Source organism: Corylus avellana, chromosome 5, assembly GCF_965113065.1.
Source record: "Corylus avellana chromosome 5, dhCorAvel1.hap1.2, whole genome shotgun sequence".
Lineage (NCBI taxonomy): Eukaryota > Viridiplantae > Streptophyta > Magnoliopsida > Fagales > Betulaceae > Corylus > Corylus avellana.
In genome coordinates, this window is record NC_142494.1 from 5,915,784 (window position 1) to 5,941,350 (window position 25,567).

Consider the following 25,567-nt stretch of genomic DNA (forward strand, 5'->3'; position numbering starts at 1 on the left):
CTGACCCCATCATACTACCATTTTCTTCTCAAAAACTCGTTAAATCAAACGATCAACCCGTCACGTGCACCACACATGCCATTTTATCAATTTCTATCCCACTTTTGCCGTCACTTTGGACTGTTAAACCAAGTTGGACCATTTTACTATACTCACCACGTGTAAGTGCACGGTTAAATGAGAGAGAGAGAAAAAAGAAAAAAAAAAAAAAGGCTGAGTCAAGAATCCTATCAAAATCGAAGGAAAATCCCCAAGTTCGAACAGAAAATTTGACAAAATTTGAAGGGAAATCTCTCGGTACTTGAAAGTCTTCTGATATTTGGTGTGCTCGATGATGACATGTGTCAGCTATTAATGCCCCCTGGTAGCCCTAATCACTGCACTTTGTTTTTGCGCCTTTCTTGCTTCCATTTTGGACCTTCAGACACTGGATCACATAACACAAGAGGCTGCATAGGTATGATACTACTCTCTCTGCTGCATAGGTATGATACTACTCTCTCTCAGTCACATCCTTACATACATATATAATAATGTGTATATATTTATTTGTATATCTTTTGTGTATATAAGTTTACGAATTGCATGCATAAAAGCGAATTTGTTGGTTAAGTTGTGGTGTGTGCAGTATTGAATTTAAATACACTTTGTGGTCAGTTGTCAACTGGAAAATGTTTTTAGTTCTTAATTTGATAAATTAGGATTTGAATGTGTTTGAAGAGCGTGAGTTTAAGGTCTTAGAAGCATCTGATTGAAATTGGATTCAACTTGATATTGCTATTGCCTGGTTTGTGTTTGATTTTTTGTGCTTGTGGAAAATTCCAAAATATAGTTAAAATGCAGATATAGGCAATTGTAGCCCGTTAATAGAGTCTGCTTGGGTTTTGGCAATAGTAGAGGAGCTCAAAACCCTTTTGATGTTGCTAGGAAATCTACTGGAGTAACTTTATATTTGGCATGAAATTAAGCTGTATAATAAGAATCTACTTCGATTTTAGGAATTTCATTGATATTGAGCAATGGCGGCGGTTTCAACTTCGGGACCCAAGTCCCTTAAAGAATATCTAAAAAGATATGAGAACAATGGTGAAAAAGAGCAGAAAAAGAAGAAGAAGAGGAAAAAGAAGGTTGAAAGTAAACCAGATGCAAGGGGCGTTTTAGTTGTGGATGAAGATCCAGTTTGGCAGAAACCAGTAAATCTTGTAGAGGAAAATGAAGATTCAGATGGTAAAAAGTCATCACGTTCTGTTTGTGTTATATGGTTTGCCATTCTGGGTTAAGTGTGTTATTATGGTGATGATCATTTTCTAATGTTTTATGTAGATGAAGAGAAGCCACAAGTTGATGAAGACATTGAGGTAAAGCGGATGAGGAGGCTCGAACAACTGAGGGCCAGGCGTCCATATAATGCCATATCAGACGATGGAAGTGGTTGGGTTCCACTCTCTCCTAAACATGGGAAATCTAGTGACCCGTATTTTGATATGTCACCACCTCGCAAAGAAAGGGTTTGGAACGACACACCTTCACCAGAACCTGAACTGAAGCCTTCAGATTTTGGCAGAGATAGCACCGATTTGTCACCTGCATGGCAGCGACGGAAACACCACCATACTCCATCACCTGAACGCGATACAAAGCGTGCATATTCCACTGACCTGAACTCTGATATGTCTCCACCTCGCAAACGGAGGGTTCGGAATGACACACCTTCATCAGAACCTGGAGTGAGGCCTTTAGAATCTGACAAAGCAGATGCTGATTTGTCACCTCCACGGCAGCAGCAGAAGTGTCATCGTACACCATCACCATCACCTGACATTTCTCCTCCTTGACGGGGTCGTCGTGATTCTCCATATCAAGATGATTTCTGCGCTTCCCTGGGGTCAGACCTTTCACCCCCAAGGAAAAGCCGGAAGGATGTTGGGAGAAATGGGCCGCCTGATCTTTCCCCTCCACGTAGACGTCGAATTGAAACCAATGCTTCAAGTGCATCTTTGCCTACAGACCTTTCTCCACCGAGGAAAAGTCGAAAGGAAGCTGCAGTGAAAGAGCAACAAAAAACAGGTCTGGTTTCTGGTCAAGACATTAGTGAAGAGATTGCTAGAACTAAGAAGAATGATTGGTTGAGGTATACAACTACTTTATGTTGTTGAAATTTCACATTTCTTTTTAAATTCACTCTGATGATGTCACTTTCATGGTCAATGAATTATGCTTACCATCTTTATTGAGTCATTTTAGATATTTCATTTCAAATTTTTTGTCTTATATGCACATTCAAAACCAATCCATCGTGAGCTTAGTTGCCATTGATAATTTGTGTTTTACATCATGGTATGAGAACGTGTGCCCTCTCTTGTAGCTAGCAATGAGACTTTACATAAAATTAACAAACTTCTGCTGACCTCTTGTTCCGATGGTGTACTCATCCAATACTGCAGTAGTGTGATTTTTTTCATGATAAGCATTGTTGCATGCAACCTTTGGATAAGTTCCCATTTGCCATGGTTAGCAACAGGGTCTGCGTTATTTGTGCCCAGGCTAGGAAGCTAGGCTGTATGGAATCCTCCTTCAAGATTCAATGAGGCTGCATCTATGATCTTCTCTGACAGTCAGCATTTCCAGTTTTAAGCTTACAAACACATGCATTGGTTACGTAGTTTCCATAATGGTCAAAATTGGATTTGCCCTCTATAAGGGGAAGCTACAGATACTTGTCTGTGAGTGTATGTGCATTAGGCATTGACATAAATGGTCATGATTTACAATCCTCACTATATATAAAGTCTATCTGGTCTGCTTGTATGTGATTAGAATTTTGTCGGAATTATGGTCTATGATTATTTTTCGTTCTTTTTAGTGTGGGGCAAGGGAATAGAGTTATGGATTAATGTAGAATATTACTGTGGTCAGTGATCAGTTCTTTTATGTATTATTATTCTCATAAACACGGCCACAAATAGGAATATAGATTTGAGGTTTATATTATTATGCTCTTTTTTGATTTTTGGTTCAGTAAATGTAAGTTGTTTATTGTGTCTGATATTTGTTCCTCTGTGCAGGTTTAACAAGATGGATCCTTCTATAAGTGGTCGAGGGGCGGAACCTGTATATCGTGATAGGATAAAAGGTCAAGAAAAGTCCTTTTTGTTAATTTTTTAATGTTATGTCTAGCTTGGTAGTGCATGCAAGCTTTGTCTCACTCGTCAATGCTGCAGGAGAACGTATATCGAAGGAAGAGTTCCTCAAATCAAGGCAGAAAGTAAAAGTAGAAGAGAAACCCAAGGTACTTTGGAATAGAACCTTGAATATGTCATGCTTGAGTTGTGATATAGTGAGTCATGTTTGACTAGTGAATTGTGTCATGATCCAGAATCCACAGAAATTATTCTTATCAATATAATTGACCATATTTTAATAATAACTGTCAGGCATGATTTTTGTGATATTTTTCCTTCTTCTTGATCTTGCTGGGTGTTTTTCTCTTATATATTTCCTGTGTATTTGGGCTACACTTCTTGCTGCTTTTAATAAATTTGCTTTATTTATCAAAAGAAATTTTAGCAATAACTTTTGTTATAAAAATTACACAAACCCTTTTTTCTTATGTCAAGTTTCATCCTAGTGGCTGAACCTTTAATATGGAAAATTCAATGTGTGTGTGTGTGTGTATATTGTGGTAATCAAGAAATTTTGTGTCTTGAATGTGACACAAAGTTTCCCTGTTTTAGATTGCTTATATTAAAGCATTAACACAAGAGTAACAGCTTCAAATTATCAACCTTTAGATTTCCTTTTTACATTTCTGACATTTCTTCTTTCATAATTGGGGGGGGGGGGGGGTGAAGATTCAATTACTGTACATATAGGAAATTTAAGTATTGGGAGTTATTCACTTTAGACAGTTGCAAAGAAAATCTGCTCTTAAAAGGAACACTTACCAAGTTTTTTTATTTTTTATTTTTTGTTCTTTTTTTCTTTCTAGATAGGCGTTTCTCTTGTATACTTCATGTGTTCCTAGATTGAGCTTTGTGCTTTTAATAATATTTCAATTACTTATATATATAAAAATGAACACTTTCCAACTGATCTATGTCTGAGGAACTTTATGGTGGTTCTCTTTTGAAAATGTCAGGTGTCATATTATATTGTATTATAAAGTTAATGTTTATTCTTTAAATAGAACATTTTGAGCTCATCCACAAAGTTGAATGGTATAGATATGACTTGGCAGAAAGTTTTCTTTCTATTTATTTGTATACATATGAATCGTAAAGAAGAAGATGCTACAAACATGGAAAGTGGCCTGGAATAGTGTGCATGTCTCTAATTTTTCTGAGTTTTTGGAGTTATGTTCTTCTTTTTCTATAATTTAAGGGTTCTCTTGTATAATCCCAGTGTACTAGGGTTACACTCCTCTATGCTTTGAATGAATATACATTACTTATAAAAAAAAATTATTTGTCATTAGTAGATGTTTGGACAACCATTTGGGAGCAATAATTGATGCTCCTAGCTTTCTTCAGTTATGTGATGTCTATTTTAGCTTTGGCTGAATAAGCTTTTCATTTTATTCTAAAATTATGGATCTTTGATTTTGACTAATGATTAAATATCATGTTAAATTTTTGTCAAGGATAGAAATGTTGCCAGTTGGGTTGTGAGGGATGAGGGCTAGTTGGGGTTTGGGGCCTATGCCCTTGTGGGATGTGTGTGCAAGCTGAGTTTTTTTTTTTCAATTGTTTGTGAGGACTTAATTGTGGTGGGGGAGAACCAGTCTTGTACCAACTGCAACGTGATGATGTTCATCAAAGCTATGAAAATTTTCGTTTTCCTCATCCTTTTTTCATATCTTGAGAGACTTTATTAGTGTTGCTATAGTTATTCTGTTAATTCTCAAATAGACTTGGTGGTTATCAATACTACTCGGTGAAGAAATTCTATTCCAGTATGGGGGAATGAGAAGTAAAGGCTTCTAGATATGTTAAGTGCATCTTGGTTGAGGACTTGGGGAATTAGTGAGTAAGTTTTAATTTCTCTTTCTGCTATGCTGTAGCTTGAGTTTAAAGCTTCTTTCCTTGAAAAATAAACTTTTATCTGTTTCTTGTAGAAGGAGAGTTAATACTCATTTGCTGTGTGTTTTTATCAGGAGGTAAAGTTGGAATGGGGCAAGGGCTTGGCTCAAAAGCGGGAAGCTGAAGGTAGGCTGCAGGAATTGGAACTTGAGAAGGACAAACCATTTGCACGAACCAGGTAAAACTAAAGATGTCAGATATCAAGGTGCATTTTTCATTTAAATGTGTTCTGTGTTTTCAATAAGTTGCTTTTTCCAGTACACTCATGTTGACAAATTTTTTATAAAGTATTTTTAGACATTTTGTCATGCCAAAAATATTTGGGCATCTTTTTTACCATATGTTTAGAAGATCTTATAGGTGGGGAAAAGCCGTTGTAAAATTGGTGTTTATGACAGTGTTAATGTAATCCAGCACAATAAGTGGGTGCGAATACAGATTCTTGCCTGTTCTCCTCTGTGGTGCCTGACTAAATTTGAGGTCCTTTACTGATCATAGATTACTTATGGTAACAAAAAGATGGTTTGATGAATAATATATGAGCTGTGCTTGACCGTGTGTATATATATCTTCTGTTCAATAAAGGCACTATCGTTACATTCATTTTCCTGTCTTCCTATGTGTACACCTAGTTGCTATTTTAGGAATTAATAGATGCATTCCTGGTCTGCAGAGATGATCCAGAACTTGACAACATGATGAAAGAGAGATTAAGATGGGGTGATCCCATGGCGCATTTGGTGAAGGTAAGTAATTGACTTGCTTATTTTTTGTTCTGAAATTAAAGAAGTTAATGCTGATTCAACATATCTCCTTGAGATTTGCAGAAAAAGCATCCTGAACTGAATCTCCTGAACCTAGGGGATAGCGAGAAGATGAAAGAATCGGGGTTTATTATTCCTCAGGACATTCCCAATCACAGTTGGTTAAAAAGAGGATTGGATGCTGCACCAAATCGATATGGTATACGACCAGGGAGACATTGGGACGGAGTTGACCGTAGTAATGGTCAGTTCACTGTTATCATCATTCTGTCAGATGTTTTGTACTTACTTTTCCAAGAAGCTATTGAAACTTACACCAAAGAAACAAAAAAGGATTTACGGAAGTATGTTTAGCATTCAGAATTGATTAATTGATTTTATTTTGCATCTTGTAGGATTTGAGAAGGGATTGTTTAAAAGGACGAATGAGAAACGAGCTACAGAAACAGAAGCATATCTTTGGTCTGTATCCGATATGTGACCTGAAGGTAATAGTAGAATTCCCACTTGCAGGGATGTGGTTCCATTCTAGGTAATTTTGAGCAGGTGTGAAGGCTTTGAGTGCTGGACTATTCTTGTTGCGGAGTTTTTGCAAAAAACAAATATAGATGATACGGCTTGACATTTGTGTACTTTTTCCTTGCTTTGGCTTTTCCTTCAATGGAATGTGACCATAATGATCTTTCAGAATGTCGCATGGCCAAATTGAAAGATGTTAAACTTTTTCTGGACAATTGGTTGCTAATTGAAAGCCAATTTGAATGCCGGTCGGTTAGTATTTGGATCACTATTCTTCATGATTTGTATCAATACAGTGACTGAATGACGGGATTGGAAGTTGATAGAAGGTATATATAAAAAAGAAAAAAAGAAAAAAAAAAGAAGAAAATCTCCCTTTTATTCTACTTCGGAGGAAATTTGAAACAGGATTTTACATACTCATAACTTGATTGTTTCCAGCCAAGATGCTATATTGATTACTGTGGATCCACAAAATCTCTACTTTTCATTTGGCAAGTTGTCCAACACAATTATAGCTTGGCGAGAAGGCTAGACAAATTTTCCTCAATTTTAATTGTGCTCAACCTCCTGCATGAAGCTTACAACAATGGTAATCTACGTAGGTGTGGATCCTTAAACCATGGCTGGATATATTCTTTGAGGTAACACAAGCGCCAATGTTGGCTTGCCGATACCAGACATGTCAACCAGCAGTGATCAGATGACGCTCTGTTACTTGCCCTCTGCTGCAACGTCTTAGATATTAAGCACCATGGTGTTGCTTCTGTTCCGGGACCCCCAGATGTAGTTGCTATAGGCTTTGGCCTCCATTCATACCAGATGCTACCATGAACGACCAAAAGAAGTGAAGAAAATGGGGGATTAGCGACTCGGATTATTTAATCATTATTAGCTTGCTCTGGCTGCTAGCATAATTGAAATTAATAACATAATTATTTTTTAGGATAGATTATTATAGGGGGGCTTCAATCTTAAAGGGGTTATCCATTTTCACCTACATAGATGAATTTTTTTAAACGGTATACAAGATTCAGTAAGTTAAGGGTTCTTATATAAGTTATAACCAACTGAAAAAATATTTTAAATGCATTTTTCCGTAAAAAGTAAGTGCATTATTTTTGTCCTGTCCATGTTATGTAATGTTATTCACCATTTGAAATCAAATGTAAAAGTGAATCATTTCGCTCCACTAATTCAAACCAAGTTAGAAGGGGTCAATATGTATTTTATCAGGGGCTACATTCCATTGGTTCTTGCAGCTTCCATAGCCAAAAAAAAAAAAAAAAAACCCTTAGGTTAATGGCGGCGCGTAGGATCAACGCGATGAGGATGTGTGTTCCCACGTGTTGTGGATAAAGGGTGTGCGGGTTGAGAGCAGGCTAGAGATTGCGATGAGGGGGAAGTTGATGAAGAGTAGTGGAAAACGATGCACTAAAAAAAATTAATTTTTTCAAATTATAGGTAAGGGAGTATATTTTTATAAAAATGCTCCACTTTAAATGCATTTTTAAAGGCTGAATAGCGATTTTACTAAACATTTAACTGTATTTTTAAAAATCATTTTTTCATTAACGATGTTGTAAAATTGCTATTTTTGAAATCGTTAAACCAAACGAATTGGAGAGAAAATTCAAACATCAATTATAATGTGAATGTCTTTCTATATGCATACCTAAATAATATGAATAATATTCTTCATTTGGAAATTTTTAGAATTCATAACTTCTATTTGGAGTCTTTTAAGTTAAGTTTGATACTAACATGTTTAGGATATTGACTTAACCCCATAACTTAAAATTTATATGAATCTTTTATTCTATTTTATTAAAGTGCCAGTTTCAATCACTTTTTTTTTTTTTTTTGAAACAATGGCTGAATCAAGGATTGATTGACCGAGTAAAATGGTAAAAAAAAAAAAAAAACTAGGGCTAAATACTTTATTAGTACTTGGGTTTGCACTTTTTTTTTTTCACCTAGGGTTCAAATTCTACTATAAATGGTACTTGACTTACGGGAAAAGACCAACTTAGTATCTTCGTTAGGTTTCGTTAGCCTAACTAACGGAATGCCATGTGTTGTCACCTATAAATGCCACGTGTCCTAAAAAAATTAAAAAATTAAAAATTAATTAAAAAAATAAAAATGTGGCAGTTCTATGTGATGATACGTTTGACGGAACCTAACAGAGGTACTAAGTTAATCTTTTCCCATAAATCAGGTACCATTTATGATAGAATTTGAACCCTAAATGAAAAAAAAAAAAAAAAAAAAAATTTGCAAACTGGTAAATTAGAATTTAACCCAAAAACTAAAGGGTAAATTTTGATATATTATCTTATATCATTCCTTTAGGGGAGTGCTAAGGAATTAAACAAATGAATTCAAAATTTTTTTTAAAATGACGTAGTAGACCGTGAGTAGCAGACAATGGAGAGAGAATTACATTTTTTTTTTAATTTAAAAACCCTTACCACATCAATTTAAAAATTTTTCTAAGTTTATTTATTTGTCTCCCACTTTTTGTCCCTTTTATCATTCGCCCTCAGGCTCACTGCACACTCCAAGTCCAAACACTATTTGTGTCGCAACAAGATGCCGCCTATCATCCTCCCGCCAAATTACAAGTAGGAAATATGGCCGTTAGATTCAAACCCTCCCTTGACAAGTTCCTCAAATCCCAGAAAAACCTCTCCAAAACCCCACCAAGGCTCTGGCTCGATGGCCAAGACGAGCCCACCGAGACAGACAACCAAGGCCTCCCCATCTTGAAGCTAAGCCATCCCATCTTGTACGCGTTGGAATCGTGCACTGGCATTAGACAGTTCAACCAAGTCCACACCCAACTTATAGTCTCTGGCCTCTTCCAACACTCTCTTGCCGCTAGCCGAGTCGTGAAGAAGCTTTGCTCCGCTTCGGTTATGGTTTCACATGCTGTTTACGTATTCGATTGCCTCGAAGAGCCCGATGCTTTTATGTGTAATACTATTATGAGAAGCTATGTGAATTTCGATGACCCATGTAGTGCTTTAGGATTTTACCATGAAAGAATGGTTGGGAAGTGGGTCGTGCCGAATCATTATACTTTTCCGCTTTTGGTCAAGGTCTGTGCGGAAATTGGGTCGGTGAGAGAAGGGGAAAAGGCTCACGCCCGGGTGGTGAAATTCGGGTTTGAGGCTGATTTGTTTGTGAGAAACTCGTTGATTCATATGTACTCGGTTTGTGGGAGGATTGGGGATGCTCGGATGGTCTTTGATGCGGGGCCTGATTTGGATTTGGTGAGTTGGAATACGATGATTGATGGGTATGTGAAGAATGGGGAGGTTGGAGTTGCACGTGAACTTTTTGATGATATGTATAAGAGAGATGTTTTTAGTTGGAATTCTATGATTGCAAGTTATGTGGGGATTGGGGATATGGAGGCAGCGAAAGGTTTGTTTGAGAGAATGACTTGTAGAGATGTTGTGTCGTGGAATTGTATGATTGATGGGTATGCTAGGATTGGAAATGTTTCTGTGGCTCGTGAGTTCTTTGATCGTATGCCTCTGCGGAATGTGGTTTCTTGGAATATCATGTTGGCTCTTTGTGTACGATGTAAGCATTACAGTGAATGTTTGACAATGTTTGATAGGATGATTGATGGAGGAGAGGTTAAGCCAAATGAGGCTACTCTTGTGAGTGTCCTGACTGCGAGTGCAAGCTTGGGGATGCTTGACAGAGGCAACTGGGTTCATTCTTATTTAAAAAATAATAGGATTAAACCTGATTTGTTACTTTCAACGGCTCTTTTGACAATGTATGCAAAATGTGGGGCTATGGATTTGGCTAGAGATGTTTTTGATGAGATGCCAAACAGAAGTGTTGTATCGTGGAATTCTATGATCATGGGATATGGTATGCATGGGAATGCAGCAAAAGCCTTAGAAATATTCATGCAGATGGAGAAGCGAGGGCCAAAGCCAAATGATGCTACATTCACCTGTGTCTTGTCTGCATGTACCCATGGAGGAATGGTTTTGGAGGGTTGGTGGTGCTTTGATCTAATGTGTCGAGTTTACATGATCGAACCAAAGGTGGAGCACTATGGTTGCATGGTTGATCTTCTTGCCCAGGCCAGTTTGATGAAAGATTCAGAGGAGATTTTAAGTAAGATGCCTATGGAGTCGGGACCTGCCTTATGGGGAGCTCTACTTTCTGCTTGTAGGACACACTCAAATTCAAAGCTTGGAGAGATTGTGGCTAAACGGCTAATTGAGTTGGAACCTAGGGATATTGGGCCTTATGTGTTGTTATCAAATATATATGCTGCAGAAGGGAAATGGGATGATGTAGAGTATGTGAGAAGGAGGATGAAGGAAAAGGGGTTGCAGAAAGCATCTGGGTCTAGCCTGGTTCACCTAGGAGAGTTTGAATCTGAATCTTTTGTTGGGAATGGTTCAGTCCATCGGAGAAGCATGGTATACTCAATGCTGAGTGAGATGGGTGCTCAGATGAAACTGCCTTGTAGAGATTCTAAGATGGTGTAGAAATTGTGAGCTCAATGAAGATAAGACACATTGAGAGGAATGGATGGAGGTTAAGTATTCAATTGGACTGTTGGACATGCACTTATGGTATAGAACTGCTGGTGAGGGAACGGTTCAACACTTCAAAGAATGAAGACTCTGAAAGGAAGAGAGTATGCTTTGGCCGGTTTTCTTGTTCTCTCTTCTTTGGTAGTTGTTACGTTTTTTTGTTTTCAGTTACATATTTTGCGGTACTGTTATATATCATATGATTTTCCTTGTACCCATCATATGAAATTTTGGTTTCTTATACATTCTGGGTTATTGCACCAAAGTCAACCTGTTAGAGATTCTCATTAGTCTGGATATCGTTCAATTCTATATCATCAAAATCCAAAATTTTCTTCTGTGTGCTTCTGAAATTTTACGTTTTCGATTGTTTTGAAAAGTGGGCCAGCAAGTTGTGTTTTTCAAATCTGTATAATGGGAACTATTACTTGCACATTTTGTTCATACCATCTACTTGAATTCTATTGATAAAGACATTTATTTCTTTCTTAACTGTGATAGCGTGATTCAGTCCTTCACTTGGTTCATGTTCACCAGTCATCATTTTTTTTGCTGAACTTTTACGTTTTGGATTGTTTTGAATTGTGGGCCAGCTAAAAGTTTTGCTTTCCAATTCTGTATCATGGGAACTATTACTTGCATATTCTGTTCATAGCATCTGCTTGAATTCTGTTGAGAAAGACATTTCTTTCTTTCTTAATTGCGATAGTGTAGTGTCCTTCACGTGGTTCATGTTCATCAATCATTAATTAGTTCTTTCATGCTAGAGATCGAAATGAACTTGTCCCAGATTGGCGTCTCCTCTTAATTTTGGATTTTTTTAAATAGAGTTCTGATGCTTATCATCTCATTTCCTAGTTAATTTCTAACTGGGACTCCATGCTTCTCTATTTTAGTTTTTTTTTTTTCTTTTAATTTTAATACTTTATCTTCTGGTAATTAGGTTTATTTTCATTGAGATGGTTCTGTATTTTGTCTTCATCTTTGTTATTTTCTCTTATATTCCCATGTACTAGAGCTGTTTTCTCTGCCAGTGAATTTGCATACTCTTGCTCGACGTGGTTTGGTTGCATATCAGATGTTGCTTCTTTCTTCCTCCTGTGCTCATGTTTGGCTATTTCGTCTTATTTCCTCTGTTGAGCAATTGCCACAATGCTTAATACTAAATGGATGCTAAAGCATAGCGAGTTGAATTTTTGCTTGTTTATCATTTGTAAAGTTTTCTACTTTATAGTTAGTAAGTACTCCATGGGAGAGACTTTACAAAATTCATGCTTCCTTTTGTAGACGAATATCTGGTAAATATCATTTAATCCCATTAACTTCATAGGAATTGCTGAATTCCATCTTTACCATATATCTGTGAAATAGGAACCATTGACTGAAATAATGCTGTAAGTCATTGCCATAGCTGTTGATAGATCATGTACACAAGAAAATTGTCAAGTGTTAGTTGTTTCTATATGTAATTTGGGGATATGTACTTTATATACTTCATGGAACTGAAAGGATTCCATTTTAATTTGAGTAGCATCTGAATTTCATGTGTAACTTGTTCACTAAATGTTGTCATTTTATGGTTTTGAGCTAGTGTCCAACTTATCTGTTGGGATCTATATCAACCCTTAGATGGAGAACCTTTACAGGTTTTGTTATGGTGTTGACAATGTTAGCATAAAATGTTGATTGGCAACCACCATCTAGTGGTTCCCTTTAAATACATACAGTAAGCTGCAGATAGTTACCGGATGATCTGACCTCTTGATATGCTGTTTTTTTATATATTTTCAAAAACTTTTAGCACCATGTATTTTATTTATTTATTTACTTTTATTGTGTCACTTGGTTTTACTTTTGCCTTATTTTCTTCATTTTATGGAACCAGCAAAAGTTCTCTTGCTGCACTTGCTCCTCTTCAAGCAGTACTATTTGATGTAGATGGAACTTTATGTGATTCAGATCCACTCCACTACTTTGCCTTCCGTGAAATGCTTCAAGAGGTAAAGTTTCTTTCACTAACTTGCCCTAAACAGTTATAGATTTTCTCAAAAGGATTTGAGATCTCTGGTTCAAGTTTGTATTGTCTATGTCACTTTCTTTTTCACACGAGAAATAAAATTTTCTATTTAATTATATTAATATAAATACAAACTTATTAAAACTGGAATACTTCATTGATCATTTTCATCGTTGCATTAACTTACATAAATACAAACTTATTAGTGGATAACAAGATAGAAAGAAAACAGAGATAATAATGCAAAAGATAAAATAAGATAAACTTTTCTCAACAAGATAATTCTAAACAGTGGCGCCAATAGAACTCATAGTGAGTAAGAAATCCAAGTCTTGCTGCTTGCTGACAAAACTTGTTGGTAGTTAACGGTTTAATTTGCCAGAGTGATGCAGCTAATTAATGGAGATTCAAAAAAGCTTCAAGCTTTGTTCCCAGATGGTATTGAAATCACCAATATTTTTCCTGCTAAGTGCCAAACCAACCTCGATTCCACCATCCTCATCTCTACACTCAGCAAGAGATAAAGCCCCCGTAACATCAATGTGAACCACTTCACTCTTTTTTGGCCTCCCCCACCCAAAATCTGTATCATAAACACCCAATCTTGGTGAGCCTGCAACTGAAACAATAGTACTCCCCATTTCAGACATTTCTTTCCAACCCGACGCCCATGTCTCTGCCCCTCTTAAAGCTTCAGTCTCCAATTGCCCAACTTTGTTTCCAATAGCTTTCACAGCTTCGAAAATCCCAGCTTCTCCCACCACCTCACGCCTCTCAAGTGCTACAAAACATGGTGCTATGCAATTTCCAAAATATGTACAAGGTACTGCAAATTTAAGCCGGTTTCGGCAATCTGCTGAAAAAATGAAGTAGCAGAGCTTACTATTATCGTCCGAAAAGTTGCCTACTCCTTTGTGTTGGGATTTGATCAAGCACCCCCAAATGAGTGCACATGTTACCACAAATGTTGATAAGTGTAAGGTCTCCAAGTCTTCTTTGTTCATGCATTGACCTTTGACCCACTTCTTTAGTCCGTCAATGTGGGCTCGGCCCATAACAAATGTGGCCCGAACCTTTTCAGCAATATTGTTGATGAGATCTGAGTCCTCCTCCCACGCTGGAGCCCAATTCCCCATTTCCTTCAAGTAATTGTTATCAAGCCCATTTGGGTCTTTGATCACAGCCCTGTCATGGAAAGGCGGTGACCTGTCAAGGCAAGTCAAGTCTCCACCTGTCCTGCATATGGACGCCCACGATTTCATGAAATGGTGGATTGCTCTTCCATCAGCTGCTGCGTGGCGAAAGGTGATGCCAATGCAAATTCCTTCATTTGGAAAAACTGTGACTTGCATGGCCATGAGATGGATTAGACGCGTGTCATCGGATGACACGTGTGTTGGGGGCAAGTGTGCCACGAAGTGATGCAATTCTCTAACATCCCGTGGATTATTGGCAATGAGGTGGTTGAAATCGCCGGCAGCCTCAGCGACGGTGAAAGGGACAGAGTTTCCTTCTGTGTAGAGGATATGGGGTTTGTCTGTTTGTGGAGGGCATACCAGATTGGCTGCCAAGGGAAAGAAGCGTTGGAGAGTGAGGGAGAGAGAGTGTTTGAGAGTGGGAAGAATGGCTTGTGTGAAATAGTTGGTGGGTTGAGGAAGTTGATAGAAGAAAAGGCGTTGCATGGGACCACAGGGAAGCCATGGGATGTCAAAGAAAGTGAGAGGGAGAGATGTGGTTGGAACCGAGTTGGGTGGTGGAGCAACCTGGCTTTGCTCTATCACCGTCACTCTGTAGGGCTCAGCCATCGTTGAAGAGAGATAGATAAGGAGAGAGCAACAAATAAGAGCATTATATATATATATATGTTAGATAATATTATATTATTATTATTTACTTTCTTTGGTATTCTAGGGTTACTAGGTTTACCTTTCCTTATTCTACTAGGTCTGTATTATTCCTTTCCTTATTCTACTAGGTCTGTATTATTCGCCTATATATAGGCCTCTTCTGTACATTATATTTTGTGATTCAATATACAACCTTATTCTCAACATGGTATCAGAGCACAGGTTCTGAATCACCTCAAAATTTTTTTGCGGCTAAATATTTTTCCTCCGGCGCCGCCAGTGTTATTCGGCGAATCCTTCTCTCTGATCTTCACGGTTCTCTATCTTCTCCTCGAGGTTTTCAGCTTATCACTATACCGCTTGAAAGCCCGGAAGACAACCGTCCCAGAGCCGCCTCACACATCCATATCGGAGCCCTCACGCGCCGCCACGCGCCGCCCAAAGGCTCGGCAATTCCGCCACTGCCGTCCAGCCACCGGCCGCCACGGTGGTCCGATTGCTTCCCCCAGGTCACCGATCGATAGATCTGCTCCCCAGGATTCCAGAACAGGCCTCAGATCCTCCATAAAAAGCTCCACGCGCCGCCACGCGCCGCCAGAAGGTCCGCGCGTCAGATCCACGCGCCAGCGAAAAGACTCCTCCGTTCGCGCGTGTACCACACGCGCCATCGCACCCACGTGCCACGCCATTCTGCCACGTCAGCCCTAATTGCCACGTCAGCATAGCCACGTCAGCCCTACGTGCCACGTCATCAGTGCCACGTCATCGGTGCCACGTCAGCCTGTGTGCCACGTCATCGGTGTCACGTCAGCCTGTGTGCCACGTCAGCTTGTGTGCCACGTCATCAGTATCAAGTCAGACACTGCCACGTCATTGGTGCCACGTCAGCGTTGACTTTGACCGTTGACCATTGACTTTTTTGTTGACTTTCAGAGTTGACCAGGTGCTTTCTTACCTATTTTTTCGTCCTGATTTCATATTTGTAGTCTGTTTTTGCATTTGAGCCTTCCAGATGGCACAAAACGAGATTTTTCATCATGTTCAGACTGTATTGGATGGCACAAACTATATGTTGTGGTCTCAATCTATGCGCAGCTTTCTTAAAGGCCGCAAGCTTTGGCTTTATGTCACTGGGGAGATCCAAAAGCCAGTTAAAAAGGATTCTGAGGCAGATGAGGCTTTTACCACTCGTCTTATTGATTGGGATAGCAAACATCATCAGATTCTTACATGGTTCCGTAATACCACTATCCCATCTATTTCTGCACTCTTTGGCAGCTTTGATGAAGCAAAGGGTGCTTGGGATATGCTTGCTTCTCGTTATTCTTCTGTAGATGGTGCTCACGAGTATCAGCTTTTGTTTGAACTTTTCCATCTCAGACAGGAATCTGGTCAGAGTATTAATGATTTTCTTGCCCGCATGCAATTCTTGTGGAACCAAATTGATGTTTCTGATCCTATTTGGAAGGATCCCACTGATGCTCAGATGTATATTACCCGTAGAGATCAACATCGCCTTCACCAATTTTTGATGGCTTTGCGTGATGATTTTGAGCCTGTTCGTGTGCAACTATTACATAGTTCTCCTCTTCCCACTTTGGACACTGCCATCTTCGAACTTGTCCGTGCCGAGACTAGATCGCAGACTATGCGCTCTCAGCCTAGTCATACAGTGTTGGCTGCACCATCCTCTGGCTCCTCGTCATTCCAGCGAGAGTATTATGACAGGTCAGGTGCTTCTCGACTCCCTCCTAAGTCTCGCGATAATAATTACTGTCGCTATTGTCGACGTCGAGGGCACACTATTGACAAGTGTTGGCGTAAGGGAAGATCTAATGCACCCACAGCAGCAGTTGCTCATACTGAGAGTGGTTCATCTCCAGCTGCTTCATCTCCAGCTGCTCCCTCTTCAGTTGCCCCCTCTGGCCACGCATCAGGATCCAGTGTCACCTTATCTGCAGCTGACTTCGAGACAATAGTCAACCAGGTCGTCCTATCTCGTTCTGGTAATGCATCTTCCTCTGTCCTCTCAGTTTTGCCAGGTACCTCTTCCTCTTGGCTCTTTGACTCTGCTTGTTGCAATCACATGACACCTCACCCTACTTCCTCTACCACATCTGTACCTTCCCCTCATTCTTCATTCATTCGCACAGCTGATGGCTCCATTATGACTGTTAAAAATATAGGCACTATCAATACACCTTCCCTTTCTGTTCCTGAAGTTTTTCATGTGCCTGGATTATCCTTCAATCTTCTTTCTGTTGGCCAACTGTGTGAGCTTGGATATAGACTTGTTTTTGACTTTTCTGGTGTGCATGTACAGGATCCTCGTACGAATCAGACCATTGGGACCGGGCGTAGAATTGGGCGTATGTTTGAACTATCATCCTTACATCTCCCCGCCACAGGCATCTCTGCTGCAGCCTCTTCATCATCACCATCTCTTGCACTTTGGCATTCGCGTCTTGGTCATGCATCTGCCTCTCGCGTTCAATTTTTAGCTTCCAAGGGTTTGTTAGGTTCAGTTTCCAATAATTCTTTTGATTGTAGTTCATGTCAACTTGGTAAACAACCGGCTTTGCCATTTAATAATAGTGACTCTCATGCTACTGCTTCTTTTGATTTAATTCATTCTGATGTTTGGGGACCTTCTCCTGTTGCTAGTATGAGTGGCTCACGTTATTTTGTTATTTTTGTTGATGATTTCTCTCGTTACACTTGGGTGTTTTTAATGAAATCTCGTTCTGAATTATTGGATATTTATCGTACTTTTGCCAAAATGGTTGAAACCCAATTTTCAAAACCCATTAAGGCTTTTCGTTCTGATAATGCTTTAGAATATACTCAACATGATTTTCAAGCTATTCTAAAACATTATGGCACTGTTTCTCACTTGTCGTGTCCAGGCACCTCACAACAAAATGGTCGAGCTGAACGTAAACTTAGGCACATTTTAGACACTGTCCGTACTCTTCTCATTTCCACATCTGTTCCTACCCCGTTTTGGGGTGAAGCCACTCTCACGGCTGTCTACACAATCAATAGGTTGCCTACCCCTATCCTTGATAATTGTACTCCTCATGAGCGGTTGTTTGGCTCTATCCCTTCATATCATCATCTCCGTGTCTTTGGTTCTGCCTGTTTTGTTTTACTCCAGCCTCATGAGCGCACCAAACTTGAGCCTCGTTCTCGGTTGTGTTGTTTTGTTGGATATGGAGTGGAACACAAGGGCTACCGGTGTTATGATCCTGTGTCTCGTCGTCTTCGCATCTCCCGTCATGTAGTTTTTTGGGAGCATCGACTATTCCACGACGTCGGCAAATTTAGCATGCCATCATCCCCTCCCTTTACTACCCTTTTTGAGTTTCCTCTTTCTCCTACTCCCACTACCGATGTCTTGCCTGAGTCTCTCTCGCTAGAACTGCAGTCATCTGATGCCCTCGAAGCTGCTTCGCCTGTGTCCCCAAGTTCTTTGCCTGCGTCCCCAAGTTCTTCGCCTGCCTCCCCAGGTTCTGTTCCATCTGAGGATCCAGTCTGCACTCCATCACCTGACATTCGTCGATCCACCCGAGTAAGATCTCTTCCTTCCCATTTACAGGATTTTCATTGCTTTCATGCCTTAGCTACCTTGCACGAGCCTCACTCTTTTCGTGAGGCCTCCACTAACCCTCTTTGGCAGGCTGCGATGAAAGAGGAACTTGATGCTTTACACAAGAACAATACATGGGATCTGGTTGACTTACCTCTTGGAAAATCTGCGGTCGGGTGTAAGTGGGTTTACAAAATCAAGACTTGTTCCGATGGTACTATTGACAGGTACAAGGCTCGACTTGTGGCCAGAGGTTTTACTCAGGAATATGGTGTGGATTATGAGGAGACTTTTGCTCCAGTTGCTCGCCTTTCTTCTGTGCGTGCTCTTTTGGCTGTTGCAGCCTCTCGGCATTGGTCACTATGTCAAATGGATGTCAAAAATGCCTTCCTTAATGGTGATTTAAGTGAAGAAGTTTATATGCAGCCACCTCCTGGATTATCTCATCCTACAAACAAGGTTTGTCGTCTTCGTCGAGCACTCTATGGGCTTAAGCAAGCACCTCGAGCATGGTTTGCTAAGTTTAGCGCCACTATCTCTCGCCTTGGCTACTCCATTAGTTCTTATGATTCTGCCTTGTTTATTTGCCGCACAGACCGGGGTACCATACTTCTTCTACTATATGTTGATGACATGATTATCACTGGGGATGATATGACTGGTATTCAGGAACTTAAACAGTTTCTTAGTCAACACTTTGAGATGAAAGATCTTGGCCCTCTTAGCTATTTTCTTGGTCTTGAGATCTCATCTTCTTCAGATGGTTATTATTTAACACAGGCCAAGTATATATCTGATCTACTTTCTCGGGCAAATCTTACAGACAGTAAGATTGTCGACACACCGACTGAGCTTAATACTCGTCTCACTCCTCATGATGGCGAGCCTCTTCATGATTTTACCTTATATCGGCATTTAGTTGGCAGTCTTGTCTACCTTACTGTCACTCGACCTGATATCTCATATGCTGTCCATCAGGTGAGTCAATTTATGGCTGCTCCTCGCTCCACTCATTTCTCAGCTGTTCTATGCATTCTTCGGTATCTGAAGGGGACATTATTTCATGGGCTTTATTTCTCCTCTCAGTCTCCTTTACAGCTGCATGCTTATACTGATGCTGATTGGGCGGGTGATCCAACAGATCGTCGCTCTACCACTGGTTATTGTTTTCTACTTGGCACCTCGCTTATTTCTTGGCGAAGTAAGAAACAGACTGTTGTTGCTCGATCTAGCACAGAGGCAGAATATCGTGCTCTAGCTGACACTACCGCGGAGCTTCTTTGGTTGCGATGGTTGTTACAAGATATGGGTGTCTCTCTTTCTTCTGCTACTCCTGTATACTGTGATAATAAGAGTGCTATTCAGATTGCTCATAATGATGTTTTTCATGAACGGACAAAACATATTGAGATTGATTGTCATTTTGTTCGTCATCATCTTCTTCAGGGCTCACTACAACTTCATTCTGTCACGTCTCGTGATCAGCTCGCAGACATCTTTACAAAGTCACATCCTCCAGGACGTTTTCGTGATCTTGTGTCCAACCTCAAGTTGGTCTCTCGCACTCCACCTTGAGCTTGTGGGGGGCTGTTAGATAATATTATATTATTATTATTTACTTTCTTTGGTATTCTAGGGTTACTAGGTTTACCTTTCCTTATTCTACTAGGTCTGTATTATTCCTTTCCTTATTCTACTAGGTCTGTATTATTCGCCTATATATAGGCCTCTTCTGTACATTATATTTTGTGATTCAATATACAACCTTATTCTCAACAATATATATATATATATATATATATATATATATATATATATATAACCATTTTCTTAAATTTTATATTATAAATTTCTCAGTCAACGCTCAGAAACTGTGAAATCTCTAAGTTTTTTTTTCTTCAAATTTTTACTATCTGGATCAATTGAAAATGTAAAAAAAATTCAGTTGGAAAATATTTATTTCCTCCGCGGGTACTTCTTTAGTTGGGGTATAATGCTAGAGTAATGCTAAGTGCTCTTTTTGTTTTCTCCTTATCTTAAGTGGATATTAGTTTCTACAAATCGAATGAGAGAAATAATGACGGACAAGTTACTTTTTTAGAAAATAATATTTGCATAAAACTAGGAAAACACTAGAAGAACCGTAAGAAAACACCTAACATTTCTCATTTTTAATATGATTTTCTTAGATAGACCCAAAAAATAATTAATTCAATAGCATTTGGTAAATTATAACATTAAACGTATTGCAAGATTGCTTGTAATTCAGTAATTGAGACATTGAAAAATTGCTTGTGATACACAACGTTAACACGCATTGTATTGACGTGTTTTTATTTTATGGTGCATTGGTGTGCTTCACCTTCTTCTGCCATTTGGGACGACTTGCTTGGCTTTAATTGAGCAAAGGAATATTAGGGACCATCAATTAATGGAGCTTACAGAGGCATTTCTTTGAAAGTTTGCTCATCTATTGTGGAAGATCAAAGTATTAATCCATTACATGTACAGAGTCAAAATATGGGCACTCATGCATGTTGCATTTATGAAGTTTCTGAATATGGAGGGCAGGATTATGAACCAGTAAAATATGAAATAATCCCCATGTGGGTGGATCGGCCACCAGTAAAATATGAAAGAAATTTTTTTTATTAATTTTATTAATTTAATTTTAAAGAGGATAAAGGTGTCACAGGAAGATAAACAAATTAAAAAATGGTCATGTGTGAGGCATGTGACTACTTTTTCATCCAAATTGATTGGGGCAACTAACGGAGTGGCCTTTTTGGTAGATGTTGATAATTTGATGTATCACTTTAACACACTTAAAACTTCATGAGGCTTTTTAAAAAACAGTTGTTAGTTGATGAGGTTTTTTTATATTTTTCCATAGAATTTATATCTTATTTTCACTCCTTTCATATCAAGATTCATTATTGGCTTGTCTTAGCGTCCATTAGATCCTCATACCATATAAAGTTTGCCTGTTTGTTGCTCGAAGCTTTCTAGTCCTACCTTAGTTATTTATTAAAGAGCCTTTGGACTGCCATCGCACGATCCACTTGTTTGCTATTACCCCTACTACTTACTAGCTTTGTTGATAGTTATCATATGAGCTATTTTATTTTCTTAGACACAATATACATTTCATGAGCAGTTTATCAAGAGTAGTGGCCAAATTTTAAAAAATAAATAAAAAATCATTAGTAATGAATTATAGTATCATTTATCAGTAAGTACTTTCATACTTCTTTCTTCATTGTGAAATCTTACTTCACTTCTGCGCATAATTATATCAATAAAATGGTGGCTGAAGAGGTGTGGTTGATGACCACACGATGTCAGACTTATTGGATGAATGTTGGATAGAATTATGATTTCTTTCATTCCTCTAAATAAAGACCATTGTAATATAGTTTATCATACTTTAATACAAGATGTAGCTCTAAAGCTTCATCAGACTTTTTCTCTCCCACTCTCTTTTCTCTTTCATTATTCACCTCATCATATATTTCACTAATTGTTGATTTTGTACCTTTCAGCGGTCTAGCTGACAAATTAGTTGTGTTCGAAAGGCTTGCACCTCGAAAAAAAGTTGGCTGTTTTGGAATTGGAATTGTTGCAGCTTCACTGCCAAGCATGGTAACAACATTTGACATGGTGGGGCGGTCATGTGGGTCGTCTTGTACACATAAGAGTCCAATATTTATGTACTTCACGAATTGATCTGCATTGCAAACTTCACGTAGAGTTTGGGCCACTAAATCCAGCACCTTGTTTTTTACCCACAATATCCACGCCTGAAACAATTTTAAAATCAAAATTTTTTATGGGGTATAAAATGACCAAAGAAATTAACAACTATAAAAAATTAAATACACTTACATAACCTATAAGACTCATGGATAATTTTGTATTCCTTTTTCCACATACAATCTCTAGTAGAACCACACTACAGCTATAAACATCGGATTTGACAGAGAAAATTCCACTTTGTGTGTACTCTGGAGCGACATAGCCACTGCATCATATTATTTATCAGTGGATTAGTTAGGCACTTGTAAAGTTTGTCTAAATAGAGTTACGATTGAATCAGGTTTCACAGTTACACTATCTAGCGTCTACCATAAACTTACTAAGTTCCAACTATTCTCATTGTGCGTGACCCAGTGTTTTTGCCTTCAATAATCCTTGCCAAGCCAAAGTCAGCTATTTTGGGGTTCATCTCATCATCTAAAAGAATATTGCTGGGTTTTAAATCTCTATGGATGATCCTCAATCTGGAGTCGCGGTGAAGATAAAGAAGCCCATGAGCTATTCCCCAAATGATGTTGACGCGCATTTTCCAATCCAAATACTTGCTTGGATTTCGATCTTGCAAGTTTTCCATTTTCCATTCAAAGAACAGTAACAAATCAGCTTTTACTTAAACAAGATATAAATTGTACTTTATCAAGCATCGCAGGGGTTTGAGAATTTAGTTTAGAGACCAACTGAATATAAATGAGTCTATGCTTCCGTTGCGCATGTACTCATAGAGTAAAATCTTTTCGTCTCCTTCCATGCAATATCCTTGAAGCCTAACAATATTCTTATGTTGAAGGTTTGCAATCAACGTCACCTCATTTTTAAATTCCTGAAAGCCTTGGCTTGAGACACTTGAGAGTCTTTTTAGTGCAATTTCTTGACCTCCTGGAAATGCGCCCTGAGACACCATATTCACAATGTTACCAATAATCAAAAACTATTTACATAGACACTAACACTAATTAATGCTGATGAAATTACCTTATAAACAGACCCAAAGCCCCCCTCTCCGATCTTGTTTACATTTGAGAAGCCATCTGTAGCTACAACAATTCTTTCCAAATGAAAATATAGTATATCTATGCCTTTCTCATCTTCTTTTCTAAACTTACTCGTGTTCATCAAGTCTTTGAGATGTCTCTCATTGTCTAATTTGTGACATACTAAATTTGTTTCATCACTTTTTCTGCTTTCTGATTTCAGAAGACGATCATATATATTAGTTACATGATAATGAACTGAAAGGATAAATAGTTTTATTTTAATTCAAATGGACAAAACCTCAAATTGAGCACAATGTGCATTATGAAAAGCCACATAATTAGAACAATCTAGAGTTTTGCAAATTGTTCAGATCTTTTTGGCCAGAAGTTTCTCTAATGTTTTCAAGAACGCACCCAAGTATATCAAGTCTTTGGCCTTTTTTTCACTATCTAAAGCATGAAGTGCTCGATTTCTTCGGTCACTTCTTCTGTTTTCTGAGTTCGAAAGACAACCATATATGTTATGTTACATGATAATGACATGAAAGAATAAATAGTTTTATTTTAATTGAAAGGAAAAAAAAAGAAGTCAAATTGTACATGGTGAGCATTATGAAAAGCCACATAATTAGAACAATTCAGAGTTTTGCAAATGGATCAGACCATTTTGGCGAGAAGTTTCTTTAATGTTTTCAAGAAAACTAATACCTTCAGTTAGAGAGGCAATTGAGTTGTAGATTGCTTTGGCGATAGTCGTCTTATCAATACCACCAATTTCGAAGATACCTACCATGCATGTACTGTCATTCTTCTCTAAATTTAAAAGTGGCTTCACATATTGTACATAAGACTTTGGATAGTGGGCAACTTGGAAGTATGTATTTTTTACTAACATCGAATTCACCAATTGAATGATTTTGTGAATAAATTCAGGTTCATTCCTTGCAATACAAAATTTGTAAAAATACATTATGTTAAAAATGACGAAAGAATATGACTGTAATGTAAATTAAAGTTAAAATGAATTTAGAATTCTTTCTGATTAGATAAAAAGAGTGGTTAAAATTACCTGTTCCCCAAAAACTTCCCGGACAAATTGCCCATTTGTGATAGGGCCGTCTTCCACCTTTGCAACTTCATTTGATCGTGCTTAAACCTTTCTTCAAGTTTAGCGAATGCTTTTCCAACACTATTGGTTTGATTCCGTACTTCTGATGGATATATGTGATAGAACAAGGGTAGAATTTGTTGGCCCCTTGTTTTTCTACATTTGAGGATCTTCATGAGCTCGTCCAAGCACCATTGGGATGATGCGTAGTTTTTAGAAAGTACAATGATTGAAATCGCTGATTCTTTAATGGCTTCGAGAAGTGCTGGTGAAATTTCCTCTCCGCTTCTAAGCTTGTCGTCCATGAAGGTGTTGATATCGTTTCGACGCAAAGCTGCATATAAATGGGCAGTAAAAGTTTTGCGAGTATCTTCACCTCTAAAACTCAGGAATACATCGTAAGTGCACCGAGAGATAGAAGAGAAGGGGGAAGATAAAGAAGAAGAGGGAAAGGAAGAGGATCCATGGAAGGCCGCCATGGAAGAAGTTATTCTCTATGGATGCAAAACTAGCAGAAAAAATATAATTTAGAGTTGCAGGACTACCTACCGTACCGATGCGGCGTTGCATCATAAAAAAAAGGGCCAAGAAACTTATCGGCAACTTCCTTGTAAGAGAATTGAATGTGTACGTTATTATTATTATTTTAAAATGTTTAAATTATTATAATAAATTATAAATTATTATTATTATTATTTTAATGTTAAAATGCACCAACAATATTCAAAGGGATAAAAGACAAAGAAAAAGTATCCTTCGGGCTTCAGCATTCAAAGTCGCGTGTGAAAACTTTGAAGTGGTGTTCAAGTGATCCTCTCTGGAGGCTATCAAAAGAAAGAACATTCTTTTGAAGTTTGAAAGGTTGAATGAGGCATTACGAGTAAGTTCTTATTATACCACCCTTCGAGATTTAATTGGTTGCAGGTGTTTTCCCTTGGACTCTAAAGCAATTGTATAATCCTTGGCTACAGCTATGCTGGCTATTTGAGTCAAGAGAATATCTGAATATATATATACAACTCTATATGTGTGTTCCTGAGTCAAAAGAATATATATATACAACTCAATATCAGAATATATATATACTTACTAAACAAGAATTATTTTCTATATGACGTGAGAGCTGATGTGATAATGTGTGTGCCTCAAGGATTGGGATATTTTCGTGATTTGCTGTGCTGTTTCTTTCTTTAACTTTGACTCCATGATTTGTCGAGATATGTAGGCCAGGCAACATCTTTGATCATGCGCAGCAGTGAATTTATCATCATATATGTTAGA

The 25,567-nt window shown here is 38.3% G+C and overlaps 3 protein-coding genes and 2 pseudogenes across 4 annotated transcripts; 3 read left to right on the plus strand and 2 right to left on the minus strand.

Moving 5' to 3' along the window:
* Nucleotides 1-1,080: 1,080 nt before the first annotated feature.
* On the plus strand, nucleotides 1,081-6,624 carry LOC132180542 (uncharacterized). Its single transcript, XM_088516423.1, has 8 exons — nucleotides 1,081-1,227; nucleotides 1,324-2,131; nucleotides 3,066-3,133; nucleotides 3,222-3,289; nucleotides 5,153-5,256; nucleotides 5,752-5,824; nucleotides 5,906-6,086; nucleotides 6,238-6,624. Exons 3-8 carry the CDS (start codon nucleotides 3,076-3,078, stop codon nucleotides 6,321-6,323), a joined length of 570 nt encoding a protein of 189 aa, XP_088372549.1. The 5' UTR covers nucleotides 1,081-1,227; nucleotides 1,324-2,131; nucleotides 3,066-3,075; the 3' UTR covers nucleotides 6,324-6,624.
* Nucleotides 6,625-8,951: 2,327 nt separating this feature from the next.
* LOC132182916 (pentatricopeptide repeat-containing protein At4g18840 pseudogene) lies at nucleotides 8,952-12,929 on the plus strand (annotated as a pseudogene). Its single transcript, XR_015912173.1, has 2 exons — nucleotides 8,952-11,076; nucleotides 12,821-12,929. The product of XR_015912173.1 is annotated as a pentatricopeptide repeat-containing protein At4g18840 pseudogene (transcript).
* Nucleotides 12,930-13,093: 164 nt separating this feature from the next.
* LOC132182771 (coumaroyl-CoA:anthocyanidin 3-O-glucoside-6''-O-coumaroyltransferase 1 pseudogene) lies at nucleotides 13,094-14,767 on the minus strand (annotated as a pseudogene).
* Nucleotides 14,768-15,811: 1,044 nt separating this feature from the next.
* On the plus strand, nucleotides 15,812-16,665 carry LOC148585284 (uncharacterized). Its single transcript, XM_088516699.1, has 2 exons — nucleotides 15,812-16,527; nucleotides 16,647-16,665. The coding sequence occupies exons 1-2, from the start codon at nucleotides 15,812-15,814 to the stop codon at nucleotides 16,663-16,665; spliced, it is 735 nt and encodes a 244-aa protein (XP_088372825.1).
* Nucleotides 16,666-21,771: 5,106 nt separating this feature from the next.
* On the minus strand, nucleotides 21,772-24,765 carry LOC148585285 (G-type lectin S-receptor-like serine/threonine-protein kinase At4g03230). The gene is made up of 8 exons (XM_088516700.1): nucleotides 24,248-24,765; nucleotides 23,887-24,119; nucleotides 23,593-23,673; nucleotides 23,177-23,358; nucleotides 22,883-23,093; nucleotides 22,525-22,762; nucleotides 22,274-22,409; nucleotides 21,772-22,188 (listed from the first exon to the last, which is right to left on the minus strand). The coding sequence occupies exons 1-8, from the start codon at nucleotides 24,763-24,765 to the stop codon at nucleotides 21,772-21,774; spliced, it is 2,016 nt and encodes a 671-aa protein (XP_088372826.1).
* Between the last annotated feature and the right edge of the window lie 802 nt (nucleotides 24,766-25,567).

Coding starts and splice junctions, on each gene's coding strand:
- LOC132180542 (XM_088516423.1), top strand. CDS start 3,076: ATGGATCCTTCTATAAGTGGTCGAGGGGCGGAACCTGTATATCGTGAT. Junction 5,257..5,751: donor AAACCATTTGCACGAACCAG/GTAAAACTAAAG, acceptor CCTGGTCTGCAG/AGATGATCCAGAACTTGACA. Junction 6,087..6,237: donor CGGAGTTGACCGTAGTAATG/GTCAGTTCACTG, acceptor TGCATCTTGTAG/GATTTGAGAAGGGATTGTTT.
- LOC148585284 (XM_088516699.1), top strand. CDS start 15,812: ATGGCACAAAACGAGATTTTTCATCATGTTCAGACTGTATTGGATGGC.
- LOC148585285 (XM_088516700.1), bottom strand. CDS start 24,765: ATGGCGGCCTTCCATGGATCCTCTTCCTTTCCCTCTTCTTCTTTATCT. Junction 24,120..24,247: donor GGGAAGTTTTTGGGGAACAG/GTAATTTTAACC, acceptor TTGTATTGCAAG/GAATGAACCTGAATTTATTC. Junction 23,359..23,592: donor CAAAGACTTGATATACTTGG/GTGCGTTCTTGA, acceptor AAACAAATTTAG/TATGTCACAAATTAGACAAT.